The sequence below is a fragment of the Tachypleus tridentatus genome, chromosome 6 (assembly GCF_004210375.1).
Source record: "Tachypleus tridentatus isolate NWPU-2018 chromosome 6, ASM421037v1, whole genome shotgun sequence".
Lineage (NCBI taxonomy): Eukaryota > Metazoa > Arthropoda > Merostomata > Xiphosura > Limulidae > Tachypleus > Tachypleus tridentatus.
The window spans coordinates 57,718,878-57,741,584 of record NC_134830.1 but is presented as its reverse complement, the minus strand read 5'-3'; the positions used below and the strand labels follow the sequence as shown (position 1 = coordinate 57,741,584).

The following is a 22,707-nucleotide window of genomic DNA, read 5'->3' as shown; positions in this document are numbered from 1 at the left end:
TGCATTTATTATAATTAAAACATTTATTTGCCCAACTCACAAAACGATTCAAATCCTTTTCTAAAGCAGCAGCACCCTCTTGTGAAGCTAGCAACACCCAATACTTTAATATTAACTCCAAATTTATTTAATTTATTTACTGTTTCTTCATATATGTTACTGATGTAAATAAAAAAAAACAAATAAAGGTCCTAAGATGAACCCTGAGGAACTCCACGTATGACATTAATCCAGTTTAACTGAACTCCATTTATAATAACCATCAGCTTTTTTCCATCCAACCAGTTTTCTATCCAATTTACCATATTATCTCCTAAACCTATAGAGAAAAAATTTTAAAAGCCTTTTACGTGGCCCATTATCAAATACTTTTTGAAAATCCAGATACACCAGATGCACTTATCCACGTCTACACAAACATACGTAGTTTCATTTGAGAAATATCACTTGCTTGTAAAGACACATTTGAAAATGGCCCATTTGTACACGTTGTGTTTTCATAACCCTCTTCTCTATCTCAGAATGATATTGTTTTATACATCCTATGTGAAGAAAAAAAAGAACATTTTACACCTACACATATCTACTTTTATGGATAGCAATACATTTACTTCAAGACTGATTTCATTGGTTTCAACTTGATTTATTGACATATACAAACAGCATTGTACGATTCAAATATAATAAGTGACAGTCCGGCATGGCCAGGTGGTTAGGACACTAGACTCGTAATCTGAAGGTTGCGGGTTCGAATCCTCGTCGCACCAAACATGCTCGATATTTCCGCCGTGGGGGCGTTAAATGTCACGCTCAATCCCACTATTCGTTGGTAAAATAGTTGGCGATAGGTGGAGATGACTAGCTGCCTTCCCTCTGCATAGCCCTAGTGTGGCTTTGCGCGAAATTCGAAAAACAAACAAAGCATACATAACTAACACTGAAATAACAACCAACAATAATGTCAAGGTTATAACAATCGGAGATCAATGGTTAGTTGATTATACTATCACTTGAAACTAATTATCATTAAAAAAATTATTAATTGATAAGTAGAATTAGATGATCGCATAAGCTATTAACCATGACGACGAACAAAAACTGTTAATTACGTTTATTTAATACTTGTTTGTTATTTACGATATATCTAGTCCAAAATAATTTTAAATTTTTTCTAGATTCAGTAAGGTTCCCTTTCCAACACAACTCCTGCACTACAATGAACACATAGAAAACTTTGTCATGGAACATATTCTTTTAATTTATGTAATAATTTGTATGCATGATGACGCTGACAGATGTGGTCTAAGACTACAGTTGTACAGAGAGCGATGAAAGTTTTCAATTAAACATGATGATTCACTCACTCCTTTTTATAGGTTTCCACATGATTTTACAACCGACTTTAATCCACAAAAAAGAACCAATTTATTTCTAATGCATATTGGTTAATTATAGAACTATGTAAGGACATTCTCCGCATTAATACACATTATTAAGTGAAACTCTTTTCATCAGCGTTACATCATAAAGCATGCGCATTCAATTTTCCGTAACGAACAGCATGTACGTGAAAATCAAAATTAATCTGACCTTTTGTTTCCAAGCTGTTAGGGATAGTAATTTAACATCTTCCATTACAAACTACTCAAAAAGAAAATATATAAGTCCTAACTTAATAAATTATCGAAAATGCAAAACGTAGAAGTGGTTACGGAGGGTTTGGGGGGTGTTAATACGTCATATGTTTATATATGGATCGCTCTTTTTTCCATTTTTGCACGATGGGAGAAAATCGATTGTGTCCCAATCCACTGCTTACATCCTGACACTGTAGCAACGCACGTACGTGTATACCTTCACCTACAGCGATTATCATATATGCTACTCGAAATAATTATTTTACTATTTCAGTACTACGACTCAATAATGTTATAACTTTAGTTGCTTCTACAATTAAAAAAAACAACAAACTGTTTACATGTATACATACGCACACAAAAGAGAACGAGTAAAAAAGTAGTTCTCAGAGGTTGGCGTTGAAATAGTGTGGTAGTTTTGAACAAACGCATGAATTGACGTTTCTCGTATATCTTTGGTCATCTTTAGATTAAAATAAAAAAGGGAACTTCGGTTTTAATGTGTAATGCACGAAATAGAATCTTGTTACCTTGTTTAATGTTTTAAAAACAGATCCGATCAAAACCCACTTACTGGTCTAAACCAGTTCGACTATTTGTTAACAATATTCGTTATGTAGTTCAACTATTTTAAACTAAGCTGAAAAAATACGCTAATTCACACTATTAATTGACTTCGTTAATTCCTCAAAAGCTTAACATTGGTATTAACTACGTATCTTTTGGTGAATTAAAGTTTCAATGTTATAATGACTCAACAGGATGGCGTTGTCTCACTTGGATAATTAGTAATGCCAAATATCTAAAGGAAAAAAAATAGCAGCAGAAGAGAAAACACTAGGAAACGTCATATTTCAATACTTAAACATGAAAGAAACGTTTTATCTTTTTAACGGCTTCGAAATGACTAAAATATGAACCCACATTAAAAGCATATTTTAATCTGTTCGGCGACTTAGTAACTTACCGGTTTCTAAATTAATATTTTGTGTTCTTTTTCTATACATTTATTATTTTGCAGGTGTAATTATTTTATTCACGTTTTGTACATGTCATAGAAGTGTCGACGAAGTTTACTTCTCGAAAAACCTTCTGTACACTTATTAAAGATTCGTACAATATTGATAAGTATAGAAGAGGTTCCTTGACTAATGAGGAACATCGACTCGCTTCTACTCAAATCACTTTCAGGAGAAACTTGCTCGTATTTCTAAAAAACACTAAACCAGGATTATTTAACAAAAACAGATGCTGCCTAAACGTTGTATGTAAGACGGGGTATCTATCTTTTAAAATATCTTATTTTATCTTTTCACACAAAGAAAACATTAAGTTTTTCTGCTCTGACAACTATGTATCTTCTACTCAGGTTTGTTTAAAATTAAGCACAAAGTTACACAACGGGCTACGTGGGGGGCATCTACTTAAGGCTATATTTTATCACTATTTGCACGAGATGGGGGTGGAAGAGTGCGTAAATAAGATGGAGTAAAGATGTCACAAATGACAATGGTTCACCCCTACCTGCTTATATAAAGTAATAAACTTTCAAATTCAAAACACAATATTAATGTATTATGATAAAATAAGTTTTGCCTTTGCCAGGGATAAGGTGAATAAAAAACGTTTCAGGTTCTTAATAGTGGATAACTGCAACATTCCTTTCTTACCTTCCACCCTCCCCAACCAGCCTCTTAAGGCAATTTTTCAATGCCGCTATTCGCACATGCGCTTTTAGTTACTACCAGAACCAACGGTCACGAAAATGGAGTAGGAACTTTTGACACAACGAACGTGTGTGAAATCAAAGATAAAAAATAAGTAATCCAGAGGGAGCCATAAACTAAAAGTGTGTATGTATTTATTTATTATAAACTACATATAATCAACTAACAAAATAACGAATCCTATATTTTATATTAAGAATGGAAGTCCTTAAAAACAACACACACACAAGCACACTGTCAAGCACTTAAAAAACTTCGCATTTTAAAAGCACATATTCTTATTCTCAAAAATAAAGTTTAAATCCATTATAACGGAACAATACCAATGGATACGGATACAGACAGATTTCGACATTTCCACTTGTTCTCCTCAGTCCAATGTCTGTGAGTAAAAACTTGTATCCATATAAACTTGGTATTGTTCAGTTATCGTGAATTAGGATTTCAGATCACACGGCACTGCGTATTTACTCATTGTTTAAGTACACAAAGTTTGTTCACTAACAATTACCTGAGTTAGAAACCGGAAATTCTGATCTCTATATTTAATCTACTATTTAAGTACAAACACTTTTTACAGACACGTTGTTAAGACTCCACACTAGACCCCCCTCTCCCTACCAGACTATCATATCAGGGCGCCGTACCCTATATCCGGCCCCACGAGCTGGCAACTTAAAAAAAATAAAAATAAACGTACAACTGGTGCTTCTCCCTACAAAATTCACAAACAACCTTAGCCACGAATAAAACGAGGGAAGTCCAGTCTTTGAGCTGGTAGGGTGCCATTCCTTCAAAATATGTATATCTATGTTCAAGGTATATCGAACACTTCCGCCGCGTCTACTTTTACAAGCAAAATGAAAGAAAAAGAGGCCTTTTGTGGATAATGCAAGTAAGTCATGTTCTCTTGTGATTTTTTTTTTATAAATATTCGCAGTTGGAAAAAAAAGCACTTTTAACAACTTGGATGTCGGTGGCTTATTCTCCTGTGATGTATAAAAAACCAAACCAGTAAATATACAAAATAAATAACTTAAACTATAGCATACGAGAAAGTTGTGTGTGAACATATTTCCACCACTTTAGCTTCAAACACGAACGCAATTCGTTTGTTTTTTAAATTCATCCTGGCTATATCAATTTTTAAAAACAATCGGTCCCTTCAAGGCCTAACGTAATATTCGCAAATTCTAAATGTGTGTGCCCAATTGCTTTTCCAATAATAAAACAGTTTAATGTTTATATATTCATATGACTTGCGAGGAAAAAGCTATTTGTTGCTGTATTGTGCTTTTCAGCTAAGAAACTTTACACATAACTGACATGGCAACACTTTCTAGAGTTGTTGCGACCAAGTGCACGTAGTATTCACTCATAACGACTACATGTTATATACAACACGTAGAGATAGTACTTTAGTCTAATTGACTGAAATCTTTTAATTTCCAATTATTACTCTTGCATTAGGCAGTAACGTCTTGGCACAATACTCATGTCTGACTCAACACACCAAATGTTTTTCTTTCAGTCACGTAACAAAAATAATTTCCTTGAGAGGTAACGACTTGTTTTTGGAAGAAACATAAAACGAAATAAAATGGCGTAAGCTAGATACCGTGTTTTTCCGAAAATAAGACAGGGCTTATATTAATTTTCACTCCAAAATATGACACTAGGGCTTATTTTCGGGGGATGTCTTATTTTGATATATTAAAAAAATGAAGTTACAAAGTAAAACTATTAAACTAACCATTTAAAATAAACTATTATTAAACTATTAAACTAACTGATTAATACTTACACAAACTAACTAACTTAGTTAATTTCTTTCCTCTTCCTGCCACTCTTAACTAGGGCTTATTTTAAGGGTAGGGCTTATATTAAAACTATCCCCAAAAATCACACTAGGTCTTATTTTATGGGTAGGTCTTATTATCGGAGAAACACGATATATCCATGCATCAGAAAGAATACAGATGTATACAATATATTATTCCCTAAATCGTGTACAACATAAGCTGTTTCGAGTACACTGAAAACGCCCGTTTCATAAACTTACCACTTCACATGGTTTACGAACAATACATAATGTACATTGTGCAAAAACGAAACATTACGAGCACGCCCAGAACAAATAAAATATCTCATTTATTTTAAACACGACCTAAACCCTACGTCGTTTCCATCCACGAGAAAAAAAAAAGGCCACATAATGTGAATATTACGTGCAGTGTTAAAAATACAAGTATTTATGAAAATAAAACATACATTTGCTCAAAAAGAATTGATTTTGTTTCTAGTGTACGTAAATTATCCTAACGAGATATTTATTCCCATTATGCACATAAAACGATTTTGACTTTACTATTTACATGTATGTGTATATATATATATATATATACAGACACACGCTCGTAATAGTATAACGTAGAGATGGCAGACCCAAAAAAACACAAACACGGTAGTAACGAATACACAAAAATCCCCACGTAAGTAGCCATATATTTCCAAGAATGACTTTTATCTACAACTAAGTGTTGGATTCTTTTCCTTTAAATAACAGCCATCAAACTGAATAATGTTATGGATACTCAAATAGCTAATTCCCATAAGCTTATATAGCATTCTTACCTTATGTAGGGATTGTTGTATGTTCAGTACTTTCTGAACGTTGCCATCCCTACATCACTTTATTTATTAAGTTTTTTATTACTTGTTTACCCTCTTTTATCTAAACTCTACTATTGAATATCTTATAACGAAGAGCAAGCAGTCATTATAAAGGCAGCAGTTTTAGTTGTCTTGATGGCTATCAGGTGTTAGTGTTATGCTTTTTCTCTGCTGTCCTCAAAGTTAAAATGTAATAATTTGGTGTGCAAGTCATCTCTATAGCTTCAAACATTGGTGAGCTAGCCCTTCTGATGTCAGAATAATCACTAGAACATTTTGCGGTTAATGCCAGTTTTCTACTTTAATTACACTTTTCTTTCTTTTTTTTGGCTAAACCTAAGCTCTTAATAGCTTCTGAAAGCCTCGAAAATCTAACTTCTGTATTCATAAAGTTCTCTTACATGGTTATAAGATAGATTTGAGACTATGGTGAGCAATACATAATAAGGGTCGGCCATTTTTATCCCGGCCCATCACGACATACTTAAGCACTACTGCGCTTAGTGATAATGGAATCTTCCAAGGTCATCAAAGCTACAAAGTAAAAAACTTTTGTATACATAGTGTAATTTACATTGTTTTCTTACAGCTTTGCTGTCACGATCATATATTTGTTGGTGTAAAAATCTGTAAAAGAAACGTTTTATTTACACTTCTTGTCTCGTCAGGGCTGTGTAAAGCTACCGAGTTAATCGCTTGTGTTTCATTGACTTAATACAAATAATTACTAAACTTCTAAAATAAATGCAAAATTGGCGTTATCAGGGTATTAAAACAATGTTGATACGATATGAGACATGTAGGCAGTTATCTGGCGTCATCAAGAACTGAAGTACGAGATGAATCGAAGTGAACACTGACGAAACGTCGCGTGCTGTATCAACTTTGTTTTCGCCTCACAAGTGTGATAAATTTGGTTTCATGGAGAGTTTGGGAACAATTTATATAGTTAGAGCACACGGGTTATTCCATCTAAAATAAAAACATGCGGGGACACATTCACAGCATAAGTTTCGCATATACCATCTTATGCTGTCTATTTTTCATTTATATGGTAGTTTCTACTGAGTCTTTGTTGCACACTTTAACAAGCTAAATATACCAGACACACACATACATATGAAATAGAATAACCTACAGTATGTCCAAACCTTTTCACGACTTCAAAAAACAGACAACACTCAACTATTTGTGTTATCAAATCGTTTTCTTTCCATTTCGAAGTCTTTTATTTTCACAAACGTAAACTAAATCAATGTCACGACCGCTTTTTAATTTTTAAATTAAATAAGCTACAGAAAACTTATATTCAGTTAAAATGTATGTTTTGACGGACGATGTGTGTTGATTTAACTTTCAGCTCGACTTCATAGATACCAACAATGTTCTATCTCCACACAAACACAACTGAAACAAAAGAAATAAACGATACGGCTAAGGACTACTACAACTGGGATGTGGCATGGCCTGATGGTCAGAGCGCTCCAGTCGCAATCCGCAAGTCGTAGATTCGAATCTTTGTCATGCCAAATGTGTAAACCTTATCAGTCATGGATCAATCCCATTATTCGTTGGTAGAAGAGTAGCCCAAGAATCGACAGTAGGTGGTGCTATCACTGCTAAATGAGGAATGGCTCGCGTAAATAGCCTTCATGTAGCTTTGCGCAATATTCAAACCAAACGAAATTACTCCAACAAGTAACAATAATTTAGGAGAACGGAAAAAAGACATCCAAGTAGAACCTGACTCTCCCAGGTTCACAGAAACAAGTTAAGTCCCGATCCAAACACCATTTCGGAAAAAATAAACCCGAACTAGCTCCAGGTGGTAAGATATGTCACCACCACCTTTCTCTGATTAAATGTACTACTAAGCCTTTTCACCACATTGAAACATGTGTAAATTACATCGTTGAGGTTTTATACCAATCTCTTCACTTTTAAGTAACGGTTAGATTTCTATCACTATTTCAAAAATCGTTTCCAATAAGTTTATTGGTTGCTGCACAAGCAGTTAGTTCGACATTTTTGAACAAGATATTGCGCCAATATTAATTAATCGGAATCTCTACCAACCTACCCTAAAATTGAAATTATTTTAGGTAGGACTAGAGTGAATTATTGAATAAAACCTTGTATGTAGTGATATTACATCAACCAAAAGGGCTTAACCTCCTGAATCCAAAACCGTAATTAGATATCAAATCGGTCAAGATATAATGAAGCTATGGGGTAAAAGTTTGTACTTGAAAATGGATTCAGAACCCTTCTATAAGCCGTTATTCCACGGCTAAAAATAAGTGTCCTTTATTAGAAATACAAAAAAAATGTAAAAGAAAATAATTATAAACTAAACTGATTTATGTTGAATACTTGACTTGTTTAAATAAATTCCATATAGACTTTTAACATTTCGTTAATCTTTCAATTTTAATGAGTTTTAACTTGGTACATGGATAACCAAACTTAGAGCCATTCTATGAACCACTATACCGCGGTTAAAAAGTAAATATGGAAAGTTTTCTCGGTTTTTGAAACAAAAAGCTCCACTACAGACAGATTTTTTTCTCCACCCGATTGTTTTAAGCCCTTAATTATGTATGGTTCACGTTTAGGGATATTTAGTTTTTAACACCACAACCTTGAATGCACCGTTTAAAATACCCTTAAAAACCAATCATTAGGCCTAACAAGGTTTACAGAAAATATTTGTACAACAGGCTTTGAGTATACAACAAGGGTAAAACGTCGACCTAAATAATTTTATTATTTGGAGAATAAAGGCCTTTCTCTAGCTCTCACTCTCTCTAATTTAAATGCCAAAACGTTTATCATCCCAAAACCTATGTCCTATAACGTACATTCCCCATTAGGATTACATCACTAAAATGGCGTTTTTACACCAACACAAGTTACACTATTCGTTTTTTTCTTACCTTACAAAAAACAGATTTTCGAGATTAAAAAAATTATTCGGAGTAACATTTAATAGAAGAAAAATAATTATGTTTCGTATCCTGGTGAAACCGGTTTATAAAATGCTTAAATCTTGAACGTATATGATCGGAAATACGTAATAATGTTTAACGTTATTTCAAATCCTTTATCAATATCTTTGTTCATTCTTGATTTAAATACAATTAGTTTAACATCAAATTTTTCCATCTGCAACAACTGACAGTATCTATCTCTCCAACCGAATTTAAAACCTAATGTTGTATTACTCAAAATTTGAGTGAAAATTATGAAACCATTTTTATCATTCTTTTATCATCAGTTGTGAATTAAGTTTCTTCTTTTACTGGGGGAAGGGAGCTATATATTTGGTTTGGTTTAAATTTCGCGCAAAGCTACACGAAGGCTATCTCCGCTAGCCGTCCCTAATTTAGCAGTGTAAGACTAAGAGGGAAAGCAGCTAGTCATCATCGCCAACTCTTGGGCTACTCTTTTACCAACGAATAGTGGTATTAACCGTTACTTTATAACACCCCACGGCTGAAAGGGCGAGCATGTTTGGTGTGACGAGGATTCGAACCCGCGACCCTCGGGATTAGAAGTCCAGTGTCTTAACCGCCTGGCCATGCTGAACCTGGGTATATAATAGAAATATTTGCATATACGTCAGTCTTACGAGCTTTTAGTTTTAACTTCAATCCACTGGGCTTCAATTTCTTAACTTTTGTTTTTGCTTTTCATTGTTGTTATAATTATTATCCTAATGCCTAGTATTGTTTAAATAATTATTAGGTGAACTGTCTCTCAAATTTCAGAAGTGATTGTTGTAAATTATATTCAGCTTTTCGTGAGCCCTTACAGACAACCATTTAAAGCGCATGCCATTCTTTTATTTTCTTACAAAAAACAATTTTATACATATTTTGGCATTTCTGTTCAACATTTATGCCAAAGCTACTCAGGATATCTGTCATTGTTTCTACCTTTGAACAACTAAACACAGGGAGTGTAGTCCAGCCAGTGAGCGACATCATACTATCCACTATTTATGTTAAAGGATTGACTATCACTCTTATAACTCACTCACAAATTTAAGGGTGGTGGAGTAATATTAAAAACTGGTTCGTCAGCTCTAAAATACAGAGTTCTACCACTGGAACAGTCTACTTTATAAGGAAGGGGTGTTAATATTTTTAACAGTTCTTGAGGTTGAACTAAGAATATACGCCAACCTGAAACATAATTGAGTGTGTCTAAATAATGACGGTACCTACACGTATTGTTGTTGCTAAACTGAATTAAACCAAAAATACATCTCTTATGTGTTAACATTTAAACTAACAATTAACTGGAAGGGTCAGCGTAGGACCAGGTCATTCTGAGGCAACACTACATACAGTAACTGCCTGTTGTAGAGACACAAATGTAGAGGACGACGTTTCGAAAGTCTTCCGCCTTTCGTCTTCAATACTTCAAGTTTCATCATGAATACTCTGCCTAAACAATCTATCAAAGAATACTACATATAGTACTTCAAAAGTACTGTTACTCAACAAAGCAGGATTACCGATATTTTAAACTTCCACGTTATTCTGAGTTCAGTTGCAACGTTTCTTTGTTATAACCGACTAGTATAACTGTTGAGAAACTAGCAATTACTTTAAACCACGATTTCCTTTGTAGACTTTTAAAAGTTTATTCACTTGTTCTAAAAAAAAAAAAAATGTTTGATTTGCATCACGTGTGACAATTTTTCCACATACATATCCCTAGAATGTTCTACCAGGTGATTTCAAAACGTAAAAGAAAATACAAGGAAATTCGTCACATTACTTCCTTTCCTTTCCAGGGAAATATCACGTGATTCCGAACCACTTCTGACAGTTGTCTGTAATTTACACAGGTAAGAAGGAGACGAACAAAGTGGGGTGTTAAATAGTTTCGTCACAGTTCCTAAAAGTTCATACCTTCGTAATCAACTACCGTTTCTGCTATAACCGTGATGTTTTTCAACATACGTGTGTATGGAATAAGGGTAATAAACTTATTAATAACGTTAGAAGGTCTACTTTACAAAAGTAGGGATAAGACAACTAAAGGTGTTATACGCTGAGCTCAACATTACACCAAACATACCTTCAGAATACAAACTACATTATATTCAACATTAACTGCCGTTCTATTGTTATGTTCGGTACAATAACAAAAAAAACGATTAAATTTCGAAACGATTTAACAGTTTAAAGTGTAATTTTGATATATTCGTTAAGAAATTACCAAATCTTACGAATAACTCTGTAACGCTGTTTTTAACGTCTCGGTAAAGAAATCGTCTGTTTCTGTAGAGAATCAACACTTTACACACACCTACAGGGTAAGCCAAAAATATTGTGTCACACGTCACTTCCGCTGTTCAGAAAATGGCTGGACACAATGCGAGAAAATCAGTGTACTGACCACTTTGACCGTGCGAACACAGTCGTTTGAAACGTTTTGCTTTCTTTTTTTTAGAATCAAAGCTACATAACAGATTACGTAGAGTGTACCCAACACAGGTACCGAACCTCGATTTTTTGTGTATAAGCCATCAAGCTTACCCCTGAGCCACAGTAAGGTGGGGGACGTTTGAAGTTAGCATCCAACAAATGCATCTGGTTTTAAAACTTAAAATAGTCGTTTTTCTACCACACATTTTTTTTGTATCTTACAATTATCTATCACAAACTTATTGGACTTGGTTGATTTCAAATAAAGAGAGGTGTGAAAGCATCTTTCAATAGTGTTTCCATTTTGCTATTTATAAAGTTTCATAACTTGTGGAGACGAACGTGGTCCAATGGTTAGAGTGCTGGACTATTGGTACATTTTACGCGCGATCAAGTTCCATTGTACTTATCCAAAAGCCTATCCTCTAGTCCAGTCAATCACTGTAAAATTAGGGAAGTTAGTTTTGCGCGAGACGTAACAAATAACCACACCCATGAAGGTCAAGCTTCTGAGTACACTGACAAACAATATTAAAACGCACGATTTCCGTTATGGAATTATCGTATACTAAAACTAATGAAACTATTTACATTTGCCCATGCTTAAAAAAATCAAACAAAAAACAACAAATATTTTAATATAATAGCATGTACCTCAACCGATAGCACCACTAAATCATTGTACAAGTATTACTTTGTTTGGAATATATTATTAATATTCTCCAACAACAACAATGAAATATTAACAAGACATCAGTTCGATACTCACAACAGTGGTTTCAGGCCTTAAAATCAATCCAGCTATTTTGTAATTTCGTCTTTAAATAAAGCACGTGCCTGCCAAAGACTTCCCACGACTTACAGAATATAATTCATAATTGTTTTAATCCCAAGTGCCAATACTCATTGTAATTAAGATGAAGACATCACACTTACCTCCGGCCTTGAGGAACTGATGGCTCAACTAAAAGCTCAGATCCCATGAAGTTGAAACCTGCGTTAAAGACAAAAAATACTAGTTTAATAATGACCCACACTATATTGTTTTAAAAGTTCATACAATCTATATCAATATGGTATTGATTAATGCATGGTATCTACTTTCATTTGACAGTGTTATAATATATCAAACATTTAATTCGATTAAACCATTCTTCAAGATTTATATTGTGTTGAACGTAATTGAGTTACAATGATTAGTTTCTTTTTTATGGAAAAAAATAATCAACTGTCAAGTGAAACAGTGGAGTCTTTAAGAACAAATTAATAACCCAAACACACACACACAAACCAACTTTAGTTACTTTATTCCACCTTCTTAAAGTAATAACTTTTCAGACATTATGTAGATAACTACTTGTTAGTCTATATCTGTGTTAGTTTCAGGCCATATATATTACTGTTTGTTTGTATTAGTTTCAGGCCCTCTGCAGATTCATGTTTGTTTGTATTAGTTTCAGGTCCCTTACAGATTACTGTTTGTTAGTCTATATCTGTATCAGTTTTAGTCTCCTTGCAGATTAATATTTGTTTGTATCCGTTTCAGGCTCTCTGTAGATTACGGTTTCTTTAGTCTATATCTGTATTAGTTTAAGCCCCTTGTAGTTTAATGTTTGTTTGTATTAGTTTCAGACCCTCTGCAAACAACTGACTGTTTATAAGTAAACATTTCTCAGCATAAACAAACGATATCAATTTAAGTCAATATAATTAATGCTATATCACGTATGTTACAAATTGGAAAAGCATTTTAAATTACGCAAACACACAAAGATGTGCGTACATGACTCCACATACAGAATATTATCCCTAAACTGATTCAGTTATTTCATAAATTTACGAATTAGTGCAAGTGATGTATTTCAATTTAGAATCCATCATTCATAATAAACTCACCGCTTTCAAGAGCGTGTTGGCGTCGAAACCATCTTCGTGCATAGTTGGAAATAAAAATATTCATTTATTTTAAAATAAACGCTTTCACTTAAAGCAAGTACTGATATTTTTTTTCAATACAAAAGCTGTCCTCACACGTCAACATGGTTGCATGTTACAAAATTATAAAAACTGTTCAAAGTATTAAACGAATACTGTCACCGGTAATGTGTCAAGGTCAAGGTAATCTTTTTCTCGCGTACGTAATTTCTGTCTATCAGTTTCACACAAAAATCGTGTCCTTCCACTCCAAAGAAAAATTCTGGTAAAGCTTTGTTAGAGCCCCACCCTGTAAGTTAAACCTTAGCCAATTATAAGCTCTTCTTTAGGAGCCATTTTGACCTTGTTCAACAGCCATTGGCTTCTTTATACATTCCTAAGTCTACGAGCTGACAAAATGAAAGAAAAAAAGAAGAAAAAGACCGGCTTTTTCTTCCCATGTGAAGCGTCCTTATATAGGCAAGTTTTTATTTCTCGTACTACGACTAACCAAAGAACCAACAATTTTATCGTCTTCACCAGACAAGAAAAGAAAAGGTGTGTAAATGTGGTTTTCACTGTTATTTACACAAGATTGGCGGTTAATTTTAAGTATTTTACTTTGCCTAGTATTCTTGCACAGAACTTAGCACTACTTTGCCTAGTATTCTTGCACAGAACTCAGTGTAATACATGGAGGATAAAAGTATACAACATGCCAAGACTTATTCAGATAATTCTGCATTTAAGGGTGATGACAGCATTGATTCTAACGCACCAACTACCACACATTTTCTTTTCTTTCTCTCTTACTATCTCAATGTATTAAAAGTTCTCAAACTGTGGATTAACAATATAAAATAATTCAGCATTATACACTATCTAATACATTCTGTAGGTAATACTGTTGTTAGCAAATACTTTTACTGGTTTCCTTGTGCATCTTATGGCATTTAAAGCACAATTATTTATTACTGTGTTGCAATAATAAACATTTGGTTTAAAAGGTTTATCACTGTTATTAGCAAGATACTTAAGTAACTATTGTATCGGATATTACGCGTAGTGGTTGTGGAAAGGGATAAAAGAAAAATATCGTGCGTCCACATTTTAATATCTATTTACGAGTAAAATCAGTGTACAACAACCTACTCACCCAACAACACACAAATATAAAACTAAACTATTACAGAAAATACAAAAATCTGTTGATATTAAAGCATCTGACAAGAACCATGACAAAACTGAACACATCACTCACAGTCTTGGTTTTATATGTCAATTACTTGAAGACGCATATAAATTATTATATCCATTAGTAACAATCACAAGGCTTCGTGACGTACTGAAACACGCCATTGATCCTGGTGGAAAACGTGGCTTTGAACATTAAACATTCTTCACTCAGTCAGGTTTTCAAAAGTTTATCCGAGTTCTAACACAAACTTATCTCGCTGGTTAATATTAGTAGTATCACTAAAGGGAAACTTTATCAAGGGGCCAAAAGTAGCACTACCCTTAAAAAAATGGGCAAATTTACATGCTAACGAAACACTATTAAACACTTTTTATAACCTTAAAGTTGAACACAAAACAAAACCTCTCAGTCATATATGTAATAGATATGAGATAAAGGAGCCGTAAGAAAACTGTTTTAACGTTAACTACTGAATTAAAACTTTGCAAATTTTCTGCAACATTAACAAGCTATGAGTAATTAATTAACGTCTTCGTTACTGGTAATTAGACTCTTAACAAAACAACTGGTAAATAATTTTTAATTAAAAAATTGAAACTATGGGAGAGTATAGCATCAACGGGTGATCTAAATTTCATGATCCCAGTGGAAAAATTTCAGAAAATAAAAGAAATTACTACATGGACCACCAACAATGTATTGAAGTTTTATTATTCTCAGTACAATTAATGGAGGATCATTTGCAGTACAATATTACCTTCCTGTTAACTCTTATTACTGTAGCTAGAACAACATTTCATCATTACTAATACGGCCAAATAAACCATTTATTATATGAATACATTAGGCCCGAACTGAGCAACTCTGGTTACCGGTAACCCAAATCTATAGACAAGATAACAAATATCGTTTATCAAGAAAATACGACAATGGGCAATGCAGTGGTAAATACTTTAACCATCTATGTACCTATCAACAATATTATCACTTATTTTGTAACTCAAGAGGTTGCTTTATCAAGTGACGTCAAAAGCGTAAGTTTTTACCCCTACGATCAATCGCCATGTTTTTATTTATTAATTTTCTCAATATGCACGGAAATTGTTCACGAGGGTTCCATAAAACGACCCACTCACTACTTTCTCATCCTTAAAGCAAGACAGTATCTGGATTTTATCTTCAAGCTGCAACTTCAAAAATTCTCTCTCTCTAGGTGTTTGGGTATATATTTTTGTATACCCAGGAGGGTCAGGTACACTAAACCTCTTCCTCCTAACTTCAAAATTGTAATTTCTTGTTTGTTTTTTTTAATTTCGCTATCTGCGCTAGCCGTCCCTAATTTACCAGCGTTAGCCTCGAGGGAAGACAGCTAGTCATCACCACCTACCGCCAACTCTTGGACTACTCTTTTACCAACTAACAGTGGGACCAACAGCAATTGTGTAACGTCCCCACGGTTGAAAAGGCGAGCATTTTTGGCGTGACGGGGATTCGAACTCACGACCCTCAGGTTACGAGTCCAGTGCCCTAACCACTTTGCCATACCCGGCCAATAATTTCCTACAATGTAGCAAGTTGGAGTTAAAGTCACAAAGATCAGTCATTTTTGTTGTGGATTAATACGCGTATAAAAAAAGTAAAAACATTAGGCTACGAGCGAAATTTAGCTACACAACTCCCACTCTGCTGATAATACAAAAAAGAAACTTTTAAATATGTTTTTACCTCCAGGTGCTGGTACAGCTAGGAAATATTGAAAATCCAACTCCCATTAATCCGAGGGTCTGTTGTAAAGAACCTCTCGTGATCTTGTTCTTTTTAACTCAATATATACTTTATCTTGTCTCCAAAACAACCAAACCTTGCAGCCTGGAACCATGGGGTCGTTCATTATCAATCCATTGTACGGACAAGTAGTAACTATCGGCATTTCAAATAGAAACAAATGTAATTAGCAGTATAGCAATCGACGTAATACGTGAACTCTGAATGAATTTTCAGCTCGAATATTTGAAAAATTACCTCTCTACACAATGTCACGTGACAACTATGACTTCCCGGCAATCTACATACACGTGGTAATTCCTTTTTTAGCCATGTGAAGTATTATTTTGATAACGCGTAGTATGTGTGAATTTTGAAACTGTGTAACCACTGTTTAAATATATATATCATTGTAACATTAGTTCGTATTTACACGGGCGTGTACACGGATCACTGACTAAAAACAATCCATTGTGTACAAGATGATAATAATCACCCAACTAGTTCGCTAGATCGATTAACGGATATTTTGGTATAGCAACAGAAAACTGTTTTAGAACTTTTGCCCAATGTGATAAAAAGAGATTCCGAATTTAAAGACACAAGTAGTTTATCAGTTAGAAGAGTCAATTACTACTACACACAAAGAAATGGCATCTAACGAGAACATTAGGGATTTAGTAATAACAAAGGGAGCGAAATGGAACATTATCTACCATTGTCCTTCAGACAGTTTTCACGTCTGTAACGGGTACCTTCAGCTAGTTCCAATAAAAGAAAGGGTGGGGTGAACCTCTCCACAAAGAGAGTCGAGAAGGCTTTTAGTAACATCTTCAAAGACATTACAATTGATATATCTGAACAAACTTCGAGTTAGTTACTATTATACTTTCTACTATATCATGTTGAGGTCTTAATTATTTTATAACGACTGTTAGTGTTATACATTGTTATGCGTTGTGTACTGCTGAATGTGTTACCAGTTCTTAACACCTGGCGATTCTTTTTCATTTATACACCTAACGACTGAGCTATAACACACACGTGTAAATTCGTTTACCAATAAACGTTCTTACCGTTTCAAATGTCTTTAAATCTAGCTATTAACAAATAAGTAAATAAAATAAAGCGAACACACAGTGAAATATAGCTTTATCATAACACTGTTAGAGATATTTTGGGAACGGTATTACTTCAAAGTCAGCACCAACGATGTCTAATTTATTTTAATATTGTCATGAAAAGGACTAGACAAGAAACACTTCTGTAACAATATTTGAATAATGAATATATTTAATTTTTGGAGTAGTTTAACAAAGTTTTTAACAATGGACTTAATACAAAGATCCTATTTGTTCAATATTAGTTTGGAATAGAGAACTTTTAATTCTACCCTAACGAGAATCGAAGAATTTGAACAAACAAAAGGTATTCAATAGGTTAGTTACTGATAAATTACAGCAAAGAAAAATTTAACGAAATTACTATTTCTTTTATTGCAATAAATTCATGTCCCACAAAAGGTTTATTTAACACTGCCAGTTAAACTGGAGAATAAAGTTTGATTTAAACCCAACACAAGAACAGTTAAAACTTGGCTTTTGATAACCATTAGAAACACTTTTAAAAAAAAAAAAAAAAGTGTACTGGTAGGAAGAAGGCGTTCATTGGTTGTTTCTGAAGTTGTGTATCTTTACTATGGTAATAATTTTTTGTAATTATAGTCGAGGGCCACCTGCGACAGCTGTCCCTAATTTTAATGTGATATACTAGCTAGAAGGAAAGCATCTAGCCCACACCACCAACCGCTTATTCGTGGGGTTCTCTTATCAAATAGTGGTATTTGACGTCACACTTATAACTCACGCAAAGCCCCAACATGAGGAACGTGAACTTATTTTTTAGCTGTAACGAGTTTCGAACAACGGAATCTGGGATCCACAGTCTCACACACTAACCAGTGGGCTACGTTAGTCTTAACGTACCAAGGAAGATGTGAAAGAGATAAATATTTCGGGTTCGTATCGCACTATCCTTTCACTACATGTAAATTTCAACGAACTTCAAGAGGTCTGACAGAATTCCAATAACCACTGTAGTAAAGCTTCAAGATTCATTTCCAAGTTACAAGTAAATATTTTTTTTAATATTGACTGCCATACAAGAGCTAGTTATGTCGCGTTTTATAAAAGTTTCCTGATACATAAATTATGAATTTTACGTCATTAAAACTGGTTGGCTGTCGCACAGGATAATTAGACCACATGGCAAACAGTAGGTTTGCAAAGTTTCGCCATTTGTTTTCTTACCTTCAGGATATAAAAATAACCAAAAATGGTCAAGAAGCGAAAACGTGGTGCGATTTTTAATACTTATTTACAATAAAAAGAAATTTAAATATAGTACAAAAACACTTGAAAAGAACCTATAATAAGAATCGAACTTAGGTGTCTGTGCTTAAATAATCCAAAGTAACAAAGTCTATCACAATCAGCTCACAAAATACCGACTACTGTTACTTCTGAATAAGATTTTCCTTTTAAAAAATGATGTTGAATAGATATATATACATATGTGTGTGTGTGTGTGTGTGTGTGTATAATGTACTTACAAAATAATCTTATCCTATCTATGATTAACCACATAAATCAGCATCTATCAATAATAAACACGATGATAATCTATTTTCACCATGTTCCTTTTTAATAAAACAAGAGAATCCTCAACAGTCGTGTTCTTTGAAATTTCTTTAGGTAAGATTAAGTTGAATCCGACACCATTTTTACTCCTTTTTCACAACTGTATTTTTTGTTCTTATACCCAATTCAATTTTATTACTCATCAGGATATCTACGATCCTACCCTCCAGTTGAAAATCTTCTATTAGACAGAATAAGACTAGGTTAATCTCTCAGACCATGGGCATGGTCAAATAGATCAACAGAAGTCCAAAACTAATTAGTTATGAAATCGGTCTAGAGATGATGGAGCCATGAGCTAAAAATTTGTACTTCAACAAGTTTCAAATATATACGTGAAGTATTTCGTCTGAAATAGTTTTTAAACAAAGTGTACGCACGTGATATAATTCGAAAATTTCGGGTACATATTAAACGCATGTTAGTAACGTAGAGAGTTAAAAATTGCAAGACTTTTAAGGCCTATTTTTCACTAAACTTTACTGAAAATAAATTTTTCCAGGAAAACGGTTTTATTCCGTTCTGAAACAAACGACGTATTAATAAATAATGTTTTAGATAAGACAAAAAGTTCTCTGTTAATTATTTTTATTGTGTTCTAAAACATTTTATATTAATGTTTTTGATAAACACATGTACTTGCTCTATGCTATATCGTTTAGGTAACAAAACAAGAGCACGAGTTGTTGCATAAAAAACAAGATAAAATTTGAATAGCATTTTTAATTAATTAAGAAACATTTGTTATATAAACAATTCGTACTTTAATATACAAGATATATCTTTTTTTCTGGCAATCGTTAAAAATAATAAGACGGTAGCAAATGTCACTAAGTTTTCAATTTGGAATAGAACAGTCGACCGTGCTAATAAAACACGCTGCGTTACAAAGGTTTTCTGTAATTGCCAAAGACAACTGGAATTTTTTTTTTGGTAACCACACAGTTTGTAATCAAGCTATACAAAAAAATAATCCTGTTACATTTTGAAAGTACCGTAATAATTTAAAATATGAAGTGTTTTATATGAAATCGATAAATCATCTAATTAAAATATCGTAATATTCACTTTGCAATTAATAATAAACTACAAACTAATTAATTGAAACCTTGATTACATTTACTATAAATATTACTCAATAAAAATATACACATTTTTCAATAACTGAAATAATATACTTTTTTTTTCTGATTCACGGCACTTGATTGCATAATAAAATGATAACGTTCACGTGCACTACACCTAGCCAAACTAGTTTATTCATTTGCAAACTGGAAGTTTTGATATAGCACTACAAACCATATTTTAATATGTAGAACTCTTAATATTAATACTACATCATTGTTTAACATCCACTTCAATGTGTGCAGTTCAATACTTCTATTCTGAATTAAACTAGATGACATTTCAAAGGTAATTTTTATTTAAAAAAATGATTTTATATTTCCAAACTGGCTATGATTTCTTACGACACACACAAGCCCTGAGGATATTAGCTATTTTGAGTTATAAATTTAACCTTCAAAAAATAAAAATACCACAACTCTGCATACATCACTCCCATATTTAATCACAAAAAACCTCCTATATGTTTTTAAATGCACTATCGCTACAGAAATAAGGATTAAGTTACTGAGATATAAATATTGCCAGAAATCACTATCATATACCAGGCATTTTGGGTATCCTGATGTATCATAAAAAATAAACAAACGAGCTCTTTCAGAAGGGAGACCCACCCTTCTTTAGGGATGAGTTAGGTGGAAGGTATGGATTTCATAAAGATTTGGGTCAGTAGGTTTCTTTCTTTTCTTTTTTTTCACTCGTGTAACTCCAGATCCTGCATTTCTTATACAAGAGTTTTGGTGTTACCACATCATATATCTGGATTTATACCATTATCTTTATCAACAAAATAACACTTATTCTGGGCTCATTGCATCACGTGTCTCTTTGGAAATCACTTTTTTTCAACCAGCAAAATGAGATTCCACCTCATATCTAGAATTAAGCAAGTATTTCAACCACCAAACTGGTGTCTTGTGTCCTGTACCCATACCATTGCTTCAACTCGTAAAATAAACATATATGATGTTAATTCTCACATCTGTGTGATAATCTAGATAGAACAGGATGAGAGGTAACAAATTCTGAGCTTGTAGATAAAGGCTAAGCTCAAGTTAAGAGTTCTATTTTGCTAATAGGTTGGTTGGCTGATGAAGTAACTTGCTGTTGACAGTAAGAGAGGCAGTTACTTTACACTTTAAAGTTTAAAATAAAAATCAATGTATTTCTGTAAAGTTTCACTTTTTCCAAGTGTGAGTGTGCAGAGACAGTCTTTAATGTTAAACTGGTCTTTTGTCCACATTTTCTGTCATCCCTGTTTGTATTGCACTGATCCAACCAGTATACAACTTCCTGATGAGATACTTTATCAAAATTTCCTTGTCCTTGCTAAAGCAAACTGTTGTAGAAACCAAAACTATTTATTCTTGGAACAAGCTTGGGAGTGGATGAGAGATCACTCTCATCAATCTATTCTATGGCATTAACATACTATTATTATTATTATTATAAAATACACTTTATGGTTGAAAATAAACAGATCTGTATAGCATCATAATAAAATCAATGAAAATAGGCAATCAGTACTGTGTTAAAGTCATTAATTATGTAATGAAATAAAAAAACACAACAATATTGCAACAATGAAGGTCACACTTAACACTAAACAATTACTGATTTGTACAACTCTACAAGAGTGCCTGATGTCAAAGTCTATATGATTTACCTTCACAATTTAAATAAGACTTTAGCAAACTCCTGATGAGTACAATAATGAGCAAGTGGTTTGTAAAAATAAAACATTCACTATTTGAGGAAAAAAACAGAGTTTGAAACTTAGAAAAGAAAAAAATTACACATTGTATAGCATTACAAAACAGAGTGACATATAATTATAAAAGTATCAACATTTTTGTAGAACCATACAAAAGTATGAAATGAACTAATGGGCTTTATTTGATACCCTGAGTTTAAAACGAGTGACAAAGTTTGTCACAATTTATTCACATTTTCTTAGGCTTACATAAAGCAAAACAATCTTTGATAATCAAATTTGATTTAATCAGTCTAATACTTGTTAAAATATAAAAGCCGACATCGAGTGAAATGTACTGGAAAATGAGGATTTACCTACACAATACAGAATCAGAAACAAAACTGTTTTGGAAATGTCTAGTACAGATAATACCTACAAGGAGTAACCCTTTATGAATATGTTTAGAATGACAGCTACAGTTGCATATATCACACATTATAATTCAAACAGTATTAAATCTCCCCTATAAAGCACTCTACCAACAACTAAGAATCAGATTTAAGAAACTTGCTGAGTTAATTTATCTGTTTGTTGTTTAAGTGTTTTCGTGATGGACATTTTTACTCTCTGCACCAAACAACTGGTTACTTTTTCAAACAATATTCTCAATAAGGTAAGAGAGGAATGTACAAAATAAAACATATAACAGATAGATGTATGTAGTTTACTGCATTAAAAACTACATCAAGTTAAAATGAAACATGGCCCATAAAAAAGTAAAACTTGGTCAATCTAGACATTGTTATCATTCATTGCCCTAAGTCAAAGGAACA

At 33.2% G+C, this 22,707-nt stretch overlaps 2 protein-coding genes across 6 annotated transcripts in view; one reads left to right on the top strand and one right to left on the bottom strand.

Moving 5' to 3' along the window:
* Nucleotides 1-22,707, bottom strand: part of LOC143252594 (insulin-like growth factor 2 mRNA-binding protein 1) — a 75,879-nt gene that overhangs the window by 48,235 nt on the left and 4,937 nt on the right. For all 4 annotated transcript variants that reach the window (XR_013029056.1, XM_076504959.1, XM_076504960.1 and 1 more), the window contains exon 2: nucleotides 12,415-12,472. Coding sequence is in view for 3 of the 4 variants with exons in the window: in XM_076504959.1 (XP_076361074.1) it covers nucleotides 12,415-12,472 (58 nt within the window). In the remaining variant the exon portion in view is untranslated. The remainder of the gene's footprint in view (nucleotides 1-12,414; nucleotides 12,473-22,707) is intronic.
* The window catches only part of LOC143252596 (THAP domain-containing protein 2-like), a 113,690-nt gene continuing 95,073 nt past the window's right edge, over nucleotides 4,091-22,707 (top strand). For both annotated transcript variants that reach the window (XM_076504973.1, XM_076504971.1), the window contains exon 1: nucleotides 4,091-4,259. The gene's annotated coding sequence lies outside the window, so the exon portion shown is untranslated. The remainder of the gene's footprint in view (nucleotides 4,260-22,707) is intronic.